This window comes from Hyperolius riggenbachi, chromosome 2, assembly GCF_040937935.1.
Source record: "Hyperolius riggenbachi isolate aHypRig1 chromosome 2, aHypRig1.pri, whole genome shotgun sequence".
Classification (NCBI taxonomy): Eukaryota; Metazoa; Chordata; class Amphibia; order Anura; family Hyperoliidae; genus Hyperolius; species Hyperolius riggenbachi.
The window spans coordinates 441,823,897-441,837,896 of record NC_090647.1 but is presented as its reverse complement, the minus strand read 5'-3'; the positions used below and the strand labels follow the sequence as shown (position 1 = coordinate 441,837,896).

General features: G+C 42.3%; 1 protein-coding gene and 1 long non-coding RNA gene across 3 annotated transcripts in view; one reads left to right on the top strand and one right to left on the bottom strand.

Annotated features, from left to right (window-relative positions):
• LOC137546937 (uncharacterized) overlaps window positions 1–3,227 on the top strand; it is a 71,928-nt gene extending 68,701 nt beyond the window's left edge. Inside the window, exon 4 of the long non-coding RNA XR_011026403.1 lies at window positions 2,866–3,227. This is a non-coding gene — a long non-coding RNA (uncharacterized lncRNA). The remainder of the gene's footprint in view (window positions 1–2,865) is intronic.
• RPS6KA3 (ribosomal protein S6 kinase A3) overlaps window positions 1–14,000 on the bottom strand; it is a 226,208-nt gene that overhangs the window by 4,933 nt on the left and 207,275 nt on the right. For both annotated transcript variants that reach the window (XM_068270007.1, XM_068270008.1), the window contains 5 exons: window positions 11,822–11,911; window positions 11,138–11,296; window positions 8,199–8,360; window positions 5,370–5,446; window positions 2,935–3,052 (listed from right to left, as the gene is read on the bottom strand). In XM_068270007.1, coding sequence (XP_068126108.1) covers window positions 2,935–3,052; window positions 5,370–5,446; window positions 8,199–8,360; window positions 11,138–11,296; window positions 11,822–11,911 — 606 coding nt within the window. The remainder of the gene's footprint in view (window positions 1–2,934; window positions 3,053–5,369; window positions 5,447–8,198; window positions 8,361–11,137; window positions 11,297–11,821; window positions 11,912–14,000) is intronic.

The window sequence follows — 14,000 nt, the reverse complement described above, 5'->3', positions numbered from 1 at the left end:
TTGGACAAATTTACATCTTACACGCATGTTTACGCATGTGTAACAATTTTTTGTAATAGTGGTCCTTTCAGTTTACGCATATGTACCAACACGTGTAACAATTTTTCTTTAGTGGCCCTTCCTGTCCCCAACACTGTCACTAAAATTATACCCATCCTAACCTACCTACTATTGTACCTTAAATGGTGTTGGTTTGCAAGTGATTGTGACTAAATGTAACAGCGCTCAGATTATTGAACTGAAAACTGCTGATGTGCAGACCCAGGGCCATGGAAATATAAAATAGAAGCAGACACGGGCGATCAATTCTACAAGAGCAATGGCACAATGAAATCAAAGTCACATTATAGGAGTGAAACACTTAAAAAGACTAATTTTAAAGTGGAATAATTTCAGCCTTTTTTTCTGTTTTGGATGGTCAGGAAGACTTAAATTGGGTTTTTACAGATGTATTTTTGCTGGAGTTTTACTGTTTGACTGTTTTACTTTTAAAGTTTCATTCTTCTTTTGAACAGAATTGTGCAGAGACCACCCAAGCATATGCAGGCTTTTTAATTATGTGCCAAATTACAAGGAAAAATAAAACTATTTAACTGCTGTTGTAAATAACAAATATGAAAGGAAAAGTAAATACAATGGTAAATTTTATGCATTTCTAAAAAAAGAACAAAGAGCTGCAAGAGGGATTAAAAAAAGCCCTTTTGTGGCCGCTTATAACACTCTCCCACTGCTTGCAGGGTAAGAGGTGTATATGCAATTCACAGCACACTCCAGGCAATTCTTCAAGCATTGTATGAGCATCAAAAAGTCAGTAAGGCCTTCCTGATGGGGAAACTCCTATCCCTTCTATACATTTGTCTCTACAGGTGCTTTAGTTTAAAACCCATTTCACAGAGCCATTTACTGAAAACACAAGGAGAAGCTGTGTACAGTGTGTGTAAGTTTATCCAGGCATGGACACAGTACGCTGTGATTTCTATTATGCCATCAAACAATTCCCTAAAACAGTGATGGCTAGCACTCCAGCTGTGACAAAACTACAAATCATATCATGCCTCTGCCTCCCCAAGTTATGCATAGACCTGTCAGAGTATTGTAATGCCTCATGGGACTTGTAGTTCCACCACAGCTGGAGTGCCAAGGTTAGCCATCACTGCCCTAAATTATCTTTCACTTGTATTGGCATAGTGCCATATATACAGATTTCATACAATGGAGGTTTAAATGAATAATTAAAGCTAATGTAAATAGGCCTTATTCAGCTTTGGTAGCTGACAAATGGTTGCAGGTGCATTCTATAAGCTGTGTACCCTGCTTGCTCTACCCACCTGATAAGCTGCAGTGGGCAACTGGCAAGAAGGGTGGTGCATGGTAGACCAGTCTTTTGCCTCAATTTTGTTTTGAGGTCTACAGCAGATTATTGTGACAGTTTGTCTTTAAAGCTAATACAACATACAGTGGCAGGTCATTTATAGTAACATGATATGTATAAAATGTACAGCACATACCTTGCACAGTGTCCAATATTATTGGCACATCTGCTCCACAAACCCAAGCATATTGTAAATGGAGAATATTTGTTATGTTTTTTTTTTTTAAAAAAACAACTAAAACAAAAAACAGTTTTACAGTTTTTACTCCCTTGTAATCGGTGTGATGCGTGGCCAATTTTGCCAAACGAGTGTATTCAAGTGCAAAAAGAGTTTGTGGAAGACCACATGATCTTCCCCTTTAAATGTATTTTACTGTTTCACAAAATACCTGCAGCACCAGCCCTATTTGGGCAGATGTGATGGTGAACTGCTCATTGTTGAGCAGTTCAGCGTAACATCTGTAGCCCATGACTGCCATTCAAGTGTAATTAAAATGCAGTCGAATGGCGTTGGTTGTAATACCACGCGTGTCAAGCGCTGACATGTGGCAGTGTTACCATGAGGCACGGCCGTGGTTAGATACAACTCCATGGGGGGCCACCTGTCCGCAGCCTGTGCTGAGCACTAGCAAGCACACAGCTTGTGGACGGGAGAAGCTGCCAGATGCTCGTGAAAAAGAGGCCTAAGGGTAATGAGAATCTTACCACTTATATGTAATATGAGGGACCTCAAAGGGAATCTCAAGCAACGTAAAAAAAAAACAGTTAAGGTGCCTATAGAGAGGGAAGGCTCTTGATGTCATAGAACCTTCTAGTTCTTCTCTCCCTCTCCGTACCCTCATTCAATTGACCTCGGGACTCCACATGAAGACTATAGACATACTCGCGTCCCTGAGTCCATCTGTAGACTAGTGGATACAATCTGAGCACGTGCGAGACCAGGCTCATGCATGCGTAGTATGGATGCACCCATCTTCAGAAGCACTTAGGGATGTGAGTGCTTCTGAAGGCTTCCAAGGAATCCTGAAGGCATAACATTTCAACAAGGGACAGTGGTGGGCCAAGGGCAAGGAGTAAGCATTGCTTCAGATTGGCTTTAATTATCCATTCAAAGTATATTCAGTCAGTTAACCTTTCTACAACATAGATTTAGTAAGGTTGTACAATCAAGATTGTATCATTATTGGGCACCTTTTCTCTCTTTACAAGTCAGTTAGGTATGTATAGTTATATATAGACATGTACATGCACAGATAACATAAAGCTATAATGAATTCTACTGACCTGCTCACTCAAGACCTACAGAATGAATGCACAGCCATTTTCAGCCTCTAATTGCAGGACCAGATATAGAAAATATAACATTTCATAATGGGATATTGTAATTCAGCCTGGCCACAATGAAAGTTATATGAAATCTTTAGTGATTGGAGTTACACTGCGCATATGTTCAGTACTGGAATTCAAACTTATGATTCACATTCCTCAAACAGGTACTATGAGCAGCTTTATAGAAAATGCAATGAAGATATTGATTTGAAGAGAAATGGAGAAGTACAGACCTTGGCAATATCGGAAACTGAATTCCAGTAACCGCCACTTAGAGAGAACTTTCCACTGCCTATCCTTGCCAATATGTCTTCCGGTGTATCATCTGGGCCATTTGCAAAAGGTGTATATCTGAAACAGGAGACAAAAATATCAAAATATATGAAAGGTTTTGTTATGGTAGAGTACAGATGGGTGATGCAGCATTTTCAGATGTTTAAAGGACAAGTTAAACAATCCAAATATGCAATATAGACCAGTTAGGAAGGGAAAGAAGTGGTGGGTGGTACATACCAATGATTAGATACATAAGAAAATTCATATACTTTATCAAAAACTATCAGTCCAAATGTAAACCCCCAATAAATTAATTTGGTACTTTGATACATTCTACAATTTTCTTGTGGTTATTCTTTTCTCTGGGCTTCACAAAACCCTCAGCTATTTTCAAGAACAGTGGCTTTTTCTACTGTTCAATTTTCCAGTTCCTTTCCTCTCGATACTGGGAAGTGGAGCTTGCTTGTGGGAAAGATTTCATGATCCCAGATGGGATCTCTGTGGCTAAGCCACGCCCCCTTGGTCATCATTTCACTCAACCCATCACTGCATAATCTCAATCTGAGGCCTGAGACACACTGCAGAGCGCTTTCTGGTCAGCTCTGCATTTACATATTTAAACAAATTATCCCATTGACTTGCATAAAATAGCGGCAAAACCGAAGCGTGCGTGCGTATGACTGGTAGGGACATAAGATTGTAAGCTCTCTTGGGAGAAGAAATGTGATGTGGATTTCCTGTATGGTTAATTGGGAAAGGAATGATGCATAAGCTCCACTGGGAAGTTAATTATGGAGACAGAGCACAAGCGCCACTGGAGAGGGAATTATGGGGACAGAGCACAAGCTCCACTGGAGAGGGAGTTATGGGTTCCCGAGCACAAGCTCCACTGGAGAGGGAATTATGGGGACATAGCACAATCTCCACTGGAGAGGGAGTTATGGGGCCCGAGCACAAGCTCCACTGGAGAGGGAATTATGGGAACAGAGCACAATCTCCACTGGAGAGGGAATTATGGGGCCCGAGCACAAGCTCCACTGGAGAGGGAATTATGGGAACAGAGCACAATCTCCACTGGAGAGGGAATTATGGGGACAGAGCACAATCTCCACTGGAGAGGGAATTATGGGGACAGAGCACAAGCTCCACTGGAGAGGGAATTATGGGGACAGAGCACAAGCTCCACTGGAGAGGGAGTTATGGGGCCCGAGCACAAGCTCCACTGGAGAGGGAATTATGGGAACAGAGCACAATCTCCACTGGAGAGGGAATTATGGGGACAGAGCACAATCTCCACTGGAGAGGGAATTATGGGGACAGTGCACAAGCTCCACTGGAGAGAGAATTATTGAGACAGAGCACAATCTCCACTGGAGAAGGAATTATGGGTGACAGAGCACAAGCTCCACTAGAGAAGGAATTATGTGGACACAACATAAGCTCCACTGGAGAGGGAATTATGGGGACAGAGCATAAGCTCCACTGGAGAGGAAATTATGGGGACAGAGCATAAAATTCAATGGGGATTGCCATAGTGAAAGCTATACTGGGAAGAAAAAAGGCCCTCGAATGCCAAATACTCAACAGTCAGTCTTCCCAACATCCCAGTGTAATCAATAAACTGAAAGATATAGATCCTCATGGAGGACTTTTGAGAGTGAATTGGTAAAATTAGTATTAAGAACTATTAAAGACAAAGACTGACCATAATAAAACAATGCATTTATGCATTCTTAAAAACAGCAGTTTAAACCACATATAATGAAATCCCTTAATGCCACTGCAATGAGGTGTTTATGCTACAAGTTGAGGATGACAATTAAGGGTTCCACAGGGAATGTTAACTCTACCAAACTGTGGGCATTCACTGAAACATCCTGATCACCGAGCAATGAATTAGATACAGTAGTTTGGCATACAGAAGATTACTTTACATGACCATTTCGAGAGACAATGCATTTCATGTTCACTGTCTCAGGAGCATGGCTGCATAGGATGCAAGGGCAATGCAGGTGAACTTTAGTGATTTGTGTATATAAAAGAATAGTTATTTAAAATTGATATGCAATTTTTGTATAGGTATGTGAAGCACTCAAGTGCTATAAATGAAATGTTAGATTGGACAGGCCAGCAGCGGAGTGGAGGGAATTATGTGGACAGCGTATCGGCACCAATGAGGAGAAACAACGTGGATGGTTAGTAAGCTCTACTGTGGAAGGAATTATGTAGATAGTCGTATCCCTGGGAAAAGAATGAGGTGGGAAATAAATATCTAATTTAGTTATTAATAAATTATATATTCCCATGAATGTCCTTTGTAATATACTGGGTATATGTAGGTGGTATATAAGCAAAGTGTTTGCTTCTAGGATTGATGCTTGTATAAACTCACCCAGTTAGCATGGTGTAGAGGAGAACACCCAGGCTCCAGATATCACACGCAGCATCATAGCCTTGACGCTTTAATACCTGCATTACAAAAGAGAAAATGACTAAGTTTGTGTCGGTCTGTTGAGTATCTCTCTGAATGTCATGTAGCACTTGAACCTGAAATGAGAGGAATTCATGTCCTTATACAAAATGCCAGTTGCCTGACTTCAGGCCGAGTTTTGGGTTTTAGTTGTTTTTGAGTCTGCAACAAGAATGCAGCCAGTGGAGTCAGAACAAAGTGAAAGCATCTGATCAGCCTGCTCATTCTGGGCCAGTGACTTAAAGAGTTCCCCAACCCTGGCCAAGTACCACCAACAGTACATGTTTTGCAGAAAACCACACACATGCACAGGTGAGGTAATTAGCATCTCAGCAGAGCCGATTACCTACCTGTGTGGATTTCCACAAAACATGTACTCTGTTGGTGGCTCAGAGGACAGGGTTGGGGAACACTGACTTAAAGTACACATGAAGTGAGAGTAATATGGAGGCTGACATGTATTTCCTTTTAAACAATCCTGATGCTCCTATGCCTGTAATAATATCAGGCATTGGCCCTCAACAAGCATGTAGATCACATCTACCAGACTGAAGCCAAATGCTTGTTTCAGGTGTGCGATTCAGACACTACTGCAGCCAAAGATCAGCAGGACTTCCAGACAACTGGTATTGTAAAATAAATATGGCAGACACCATATTCTTCTTACTTCAAGTGTACTTTAAAGTATTAGAGGTAGAGCATCAGCACAGAAGTCACGCAACTGGCATTATGTATTAGTAAATGAACATAGCTTAGGTTGTGTGCAAAAATGCAGTGTACACACGAATAAATGTGAATATATCAATGAAACATTAAAATGACAGACTGCAAAGATCAGGTTTAACAGCAAAGTTAAATATTCACTTCAGCTGCTTTACAGATATGAGAATATTCAGATGTAACTTTTCTAGTCATCTACTTGAAGTTGTCTAGTGTGGGAAAAAAAGTACAGAAGCAGACAGCACAATTTGTTTTCATACAGGCAACCTCCTAAACTGCCACCCTGACCTTGGTGTCATTGCCCACTGAGTGTATGGCTTCAGGCCTGAAACAAGCATGCAGCCAGTTAAGTGTCAGAACTTGTCAGCCTACTCAAGGTCGGATTTCTGGGAAGGCCACAGAGGCCATAAGCTGCTGCAGCCCCAGGGGGCACCTGAACATGAAAGAGGGGTTGCTACATGTGAAAAAGGAGGCTGGAAATGGGGAGCAACACATGAAAAAGGAAAACGTATGCCTTAGGGAGCTGTACATGAAAAGGAGGGACTACAGTACATGGATATTACACATGGAAGAGGGGGCTGCACGTGTAATGGGAGGGGCTTTGAAGCAGATAAAAGGAAAGCAACAACATTACTGGCCTAGGGGCACAAAATGTATAAATACGGCCTTGAGCCTACTGTTTCCAGGCCAGCAACTCCTTAGGTAGTGAAGCCATGAGGAAGAGGACAGCATGGGAGTTTGTACGCTTTAAAAATATCATGTAGAATTAGCACCTTCAGTATATCTACTTACAAAAGTCTGTTGAACAAAGTTAAGTTTTCTACCTACTCTGATATTTCTAGCAGATTCAAACACTTCACTGAATGTGTCAGTGACCTATTGGAACCGAATGATAAATTCCAATTGAAGGATGATTGTGCACGATGATACACACTACCTGAGAGGGCAGGGAAAGAGCAGCAAGATACTGTACTATATTGAGCGGTACCCCACTAGCAGGATTCAAAGTTTAATCAATTCCGTAACACATTTCTGATTAAGGTTGAGTGAGAGGAGGTGGTTCCCTGATTACTATAGTGATTAGAGAAAAATCCTCATAGCATGCAAATCTCCACAGACCCAGGGGGGAAATAAAACATAGCCAATTAAATCTAGCTGCTGGTTAACAGCTATGAGCTAACTGATCAGCAGCTATTAGCTCTGATTGGCCCCATTTCCTTATCCTCCTGAAGATGTGGGAATCTGGCCTTAAAGACAACCTGAAGCGACAAGTATATGGAGGCTGCCATTTTGTTTTCTTTTTAAACAATACAAGCTTGTTCACACCTAGGGCGTTTTCACATTTTTTTTTTTTTTGCCTGGCGATTTTTAAAAATCGCCCTAAAAGCACTTATGCAATGATTCCCTATGAGAGGGTTCACATCTGAGCGGTTTGATGATGATCCGCTCACCAAAGCGCTGCCTGTACCATTTTTGGGGCAATTTGCCTCAATGCAAGGTATAGGGAAATCGCAAATTGCTTGAAAAAGCGCTTTGTATAGAGATTTCCCCAACGCTTTCATTAATACATTGTATTTATTCATTTCCAGGTCAAAGAGTTCACTTCACTTGCGTCAAGAAGTGAAAAAAAAATCACTCTGAAAAAGTGCTTTATAAAAAAAAAATGACAAGCAAGTGGCGGAAGGCGCTAAAAAAAAATAATAAATCACACAAAGAAAATCAAAAACCGCTGGCTTCAGCGATTTCGATTTTAGATGTTAAAGCCTACTAGTTGCCTGGTTGTCCTGCTGATCATTTTACCATTAGTAGTACCTAAATCACACACCTGAAACAAGCATGCAGCTAATCTAGTCAGATTTTTGTCAGACACATCTAATCTGCATGCTTGTTTAGGGTCTATGGTCTCCATATACCTCTAACGTCATGTTCTCTTTAAGAATAATTTTACACTCATCCCTAGTCAGTGATATATACCACATAAATTTGCATTTAAAATTCAAATAGCACTTGGATGCAAGTTCAAGAGATTACCTCAGGAGCAACAAAATTAGCAGTGTAACATGGGGTCATCAGCAATCCATTTTCTGCCCTGAGTTGCTTAGCAAAGCCAAAGTCGCAGATTCGAATAGACTCGGGATTTCCAGACTCATCCACATACAGAATATTGCTGGGCTTCAAGTCTCTATGAACCACCTAGAAAGAAAAACAAACATATAGCACTAATTTCCAACATTACTATACCCAAAATGCCATCTCTATATAAGGATGCAAAATATACTAGCTTGTATACCAGTCTGCAGAATCTGCTCCCAGGTATTTTTAACCACTTGAGTCATGTACAATTATTCCAAGGGCTTTCTCAAACTGGTCATCGTTTTTTAGAGCCAACCTCCAAGTTTTGAGGGTTATTTTTGTATGTTTTAATCTTTCATATAAGGGCTTTACATTGTGGCTATTAATAAAGTAAACCTCGGCCAGAGTTTTCACGGTCTCTGTTCTGCTGAGTAGTGATGACATAAGACCGACACAGGGAGGGTACTGGGCTTTGTTCACTCCGAGTACTGTGTAATGAGTGCATTTCAAATGCATGTGTTATATCCGGTTAATCTCTACACTTTATGCACATTGTTGTTAATGCGCTAAGATAACACATTCTATAGCGAGGCAAGATATGAACATGCTCATCAGCTGCATGGACAGTGCATTTGTGTGTGTTAACGTTTTGGTTCAGTGCCCATTCTCACGATGTTCAAATTCACAGCATTTCCTCACACGTGAGCCAGACAGGGAAACGCTGCCTATTCAGACAACAGGCTTGCCGCCCAAATCTCATGCTCTGTGCGATTCGGAAGGCATGCTGAAGATTTCCGCAGTACGCATCCAAATCCATACAGCCATGCTTGGCACTGCTACAGGAATACTCGCATCACCGGCATGGTTGGCATCCTACAAGACACAGAGGGGAAACTGGCCCTAATTGTGCAATGCAAAACGCACAATGCGAGTGACACCTTAAACTGAGCCAATGAAAGCCAATAGCTGATTATTAACTAGTTGCCGATAAACAGTTCAGCAGCTGGCCTTGACTGGGACGACAACTTTCTCCTCTTAATTCAATGCAAGTTTGCATGCAAGGAGGGGTTTTAATCAGTTTTACTGTTGTGCCAGTTTTACACTTATTTTCTGTGTTGTGGTGAGATGCTTCTGCCGCATCCCACTGCAACAAACAACAAACAAATGACCCTGCTGCAGAGTGTGCTGACTGTCATATGCATAGCGCTGGCCCCTTCAGTTACGTAGTCCCTGCTGGGCAGGAAGGAAGTCACTGAGATTCCTGTTGGTCCATGCATGCGTGCTGCACTGCGCTCTGTTTACACCTACCGCCTTGCCCATAGACTTCCATTACCCCAGGCACTGTGCATTAAAGGGAACCTTAACTGAGAGGGATATGGATGTTTCCTTTTAAACAATATAAGATGCTTGCCAGTCCTGCTGATCTCTTTGGCTGCAGTAGTGGCTGAATCACACACCTGAAACAAGCATGCAGCTAATCCAGTCCGACTTCAATCAGAGCACCTGATCTGCATGCTTGTTGAGGGGCTGTGGCTAAAAGTATTAGAGACACAGGATCAGCAGGAGAGTCGGGCAACAGGTATTATTTTAAAAGGAAAAATCCATATCCTTCTCAGTTTAGGTTCCCTTTAAGCGCAGTTCTTGCGGTAACATGCTGCCGCCCTTGCCTCATCTCAGATACCTCCGCCGCACCACAACGGACGCCATAGACTTTCATTGCTTTTGTGGTCCCTAGCATTAAAATAAGATTTACCTGCAAGTGTTAAGGTGCGTACACACGCACTACTACAGAGGACGGGTCCATCCGACCCTCCCGCTGGGCGGTGGCTTTATCAGTCTGCAGATAGACTGTACACACGCACTACTGTCGGGAGAACGACCGTCCAGCGGGAGGGTCTGACGGCCCCGCTCTCTGTAGTAGTGCGTGTGTACGCACCTTAAGAGACCTGAAGGATACTTTCTTTCAGTTCCTGTCGCTCTGATTGTTGGCACGGAAACAAAATGAGGGAGCTGCAAACTTCTAGTGACAAGAGTTAATTATGGGAGTTTACGCTTACCCTTTGGGAAGATGACCTCAAATTGTTCTATGTCATTGGACTTAAGAGGTAAGCTTCCTAGTGAATGCAGATCGTGATAAAAAACTGATGGATTTAAAATTCTACATGTAATAAAAAAATAATAATTTTCTTCCCCTTAGGCTCATTTACCTGCAAAGTGCAGAAATGTTGTACAAGTCTTCCCTCCTCATCTCCCTCAGCTCCCCCATTACCCTCTTCAGAGCCATCCGCTCTGCAACTTCTGAATATATTTCTGGTAATAGAGTAACTACCCTGTCAATCAACAACTCCCATGACTATTGCACAGTGCAGTTTCCCTGAAGGAGCAGGACAGGATGCCAACCTAAATATATTTGCCAGGTGAACCATTTCATCTGGAGATAGGAAGGCTGGACACCAGAGGAATTACCGTAAGTAATGGTTTCTCCTCAAACAGTTGCAATGAACCATGGGGCTGGAGTTCTGCCAGCAAGAGCCTAACGTTTTAAGATGGAAAGGTTAACTATTAGCTTTATGTAAAATATAGCCAAGGTTTTGGGGTGTCTGTTACATTGGATACATGGATCTAGAAGGATATGGGAGTAGCCCTTTTCTACAAAAAAAGTACCCTGACCTAAATAAATATCAGAAAAAAATGTGTTGCTCTGGAGTGTGTGGCTAGCAAAATTGTGGAAGGCTCTCACATATTTCCCTGTATATGTCCCTATAAGTATGAAGGCTGATAATCTCCCATAACACCCCCCCCCCCCCCCCAACGTCAGCATTATGCAGATCACACCTGAACAATTAAAAGATTTTAAGTATGAGAACTTAAAGCAAGACAGTGTACTTGTATCTTACCCATTGTGAATGGAGGTATTCCACGGTTTTGGTTATCGTGTGCAGTACAGCGCTCGCTTCCCGCTCAGAGAAGAACTTCTGCCGTAGGATTTTGTCTAGTAGCTCCCCTCCTTTCATCAGTTCGGTTACTAGATATACAAACTTCCCATCGTCATAGACCTGTAACACAAAGAAGTGTCATTGTCTTGCACATGCAGTATGTAAGCATCATTTTTAAGGATAAATTACGATGGGTCAATCGACCATACATAGATGACAGTTTCAGTTATTTCTGCTGCAATATTAATATGGAAACTTTTCCCCCTGCTAGTATGAAGAACAGTTATCACTTCTGTCTTTGTTGCAGATTGCTGACCTTATGAGAATTCCTCAAACTTCCTGTTCTAGCAACATGTGACCAACAGAGTGGGTGAGATCCCCCAAATGAACGCATTGACAAATAATTTAAGTTTAGCCCTCATTTCTCTATACTGGACAGTCAATTCTATAGTACTATTCATTTTTGCTTCTAAATCCCGCGATCAGGACAAGATGTGAGAGAAATCAAAACACAATGATTACCCTGCTTTGTTTCAAAGCTCTGTTTGGCGTTCCACTTTGAACTGTACAGACAGTAGATTTCATTTCTGATCTTTCTGTATGATATTTACAGCCGGCTATAGGAAGCAGGTATATACAACTTACATCTTTCAATGTGATAATATTCGGATGCTGCCCATAACGTAGCAGGATTTCAATTTCCTCTGTTGGATCTCTCTTACTCTTGTCAATTATCTGAAACAGAAATGATACAAGTTAACAATTAAAATTTGGCCACCTTCCTGCTAAGAAATTATTTCACTGCAGCAATAAGAAGGAGACGGGTCCTCAATGTCAAATTGTACTTCTGTTAAAAAATATCTAGAGATGCATGTCAGTGTCACATGTATTTAAAAAAAAAAATAGTTTTCCATTTTCCAGATGTTACTGTAAGCTCCATCTGCACTTCATTTCAAACATTGCATCAGTACCCTCTGGAAAGGATCACACTTGTGAATTGCAGTCGATTACCCCCAAGTAAATAAGAAAACACATGCGTTGTACAGAAAAGTAGTGGTTTTATTTTTTTCTACCGTTATGCAGAATTGCAGTGGCGTCCTGAAAACACATGCTACGCCATTTTCAACACTTGCATTAAGTTGGCAACAATTTTTAGATTTGTGGAACTGACTGCTGTGTTTTAAAGCGGAACTGTAAAGTGTTTTTAAATACATTGTTTCACTTACCTGGGGCTTCCCCAAGCCCCCAGCAGCCGTCCTGTCCCGCGCCAGTTCTGCCCAAGCCTTCGTTCTCCCGCCGCAGTGCCATCGACTTCTAAGTCGACGCCAGCGCAGCCCTGCCAAACGTATCTTTTCATTGCGTTCCCCTCTACAATAACTGGGGACGCGAAGAAAGGACACGCGTGGCCAGAGCCGCGCAGGCGCAGTGGCTCAGCGGCGAAACCGAAAGTAGCTGGCGGCGGGAGAACTGCGTTTCTGGAAGGACGGGCGCGGGACAGGATGGCTGCTGGGGGCTTGGGGAAGCCCCAGGCAAGTGAAACAATGAGTTTAAAAACACTTTACAGTTCCGCTTTAAGCAAGGTAAGCAATCATAATGAATGTTTAGCATTAATACTCCCAGTGTATATATCTGGACAGAAGGGATTGCTTTTTCCCTCTCAACATACACGTGTGCACCTAGCAGCCTGTCAGAACATCTAGCATGTATGTGGGCACCTAGCGCCCTGTCAGAACATCTAAGGGCCATGCACACCAAAAACCACCAGCAGATCCGCAAACGCTAGCGTTTTTTCTGAGCGACTCTAGGCATGTTTAGAGCAATTTTCTAAACATGCCTAGCGTTTTTTGGAGCGTTTTTGCGTAGTTTTTTTATATTTTGTTACAGTACAGCTGTAACTAAACAGCTACTGTAACAAAAATGCTTGGAAAATGACTTTGTTTTATCATTTATCGGAGCAGTTTTCCACTTTTCTATACTTAACATTGAGGCAGAATCGCCTCAGAAATCAGCAAAAATGCTGCATGACCCGAGTTTGCGCTTGGGGAAAAAAGAAACGCTCTGGTTTGTGCCATCGCATTTCAATACATTAACCAAGCAGTTTTCAGCCCACAATCGTTTTTAAAAACGCTCAGAACCGCTCTTGGTGTGCACCAGCCCTAATATGCATGTGTGCACCTAGTGCCTTGTCAGAACATCTAACATGCATGTGTGCACCTAGCAGCCTGTCAGAACATCTAACATGCATGTGTGCACCTAGAGGCTTGTCAGAACATCATGCATGTGTGCACCTAGTGCCTTGTCAGAACATCTAACATGCATGTGTGCACCTAGCGCCTTGTCAGAACATCTAACATGCATGTGTGCACCTAGCACCCTGCCAGAACATCTAGCATGGTGAACACCACCTAGCGCACTGCCAGAACATCTAACATGCATGTGTGCACCTAGCAAACTGTCAGAACATCTAACATGTATGTGTGCACCTAGTGCACGGTCAGAACATCTAACATGTATGTGTGCACCTAGCAAACCATCAGAACATCTAACATGTATGTGTGCACCTAGCACCATGTCAGAACATCTAACATGCATGTGTGCACCTAGCGCCATGTCAGAACATCTAACATGTATCTGTGCACCGAGCACCCTGCCAGAACATCTAGCATGGTGAACACCACCTAGCGCACTGTCAGAACATCTAACATGTATGTGTGCACCTAACACCATGTCAGAACATCTAACATGTATCTGTGCACCGAGCACCCTGCCAGAACATCTAGCATGGTGAAAACCACCTAGCGCACTGTCAGAACATCTAACATGT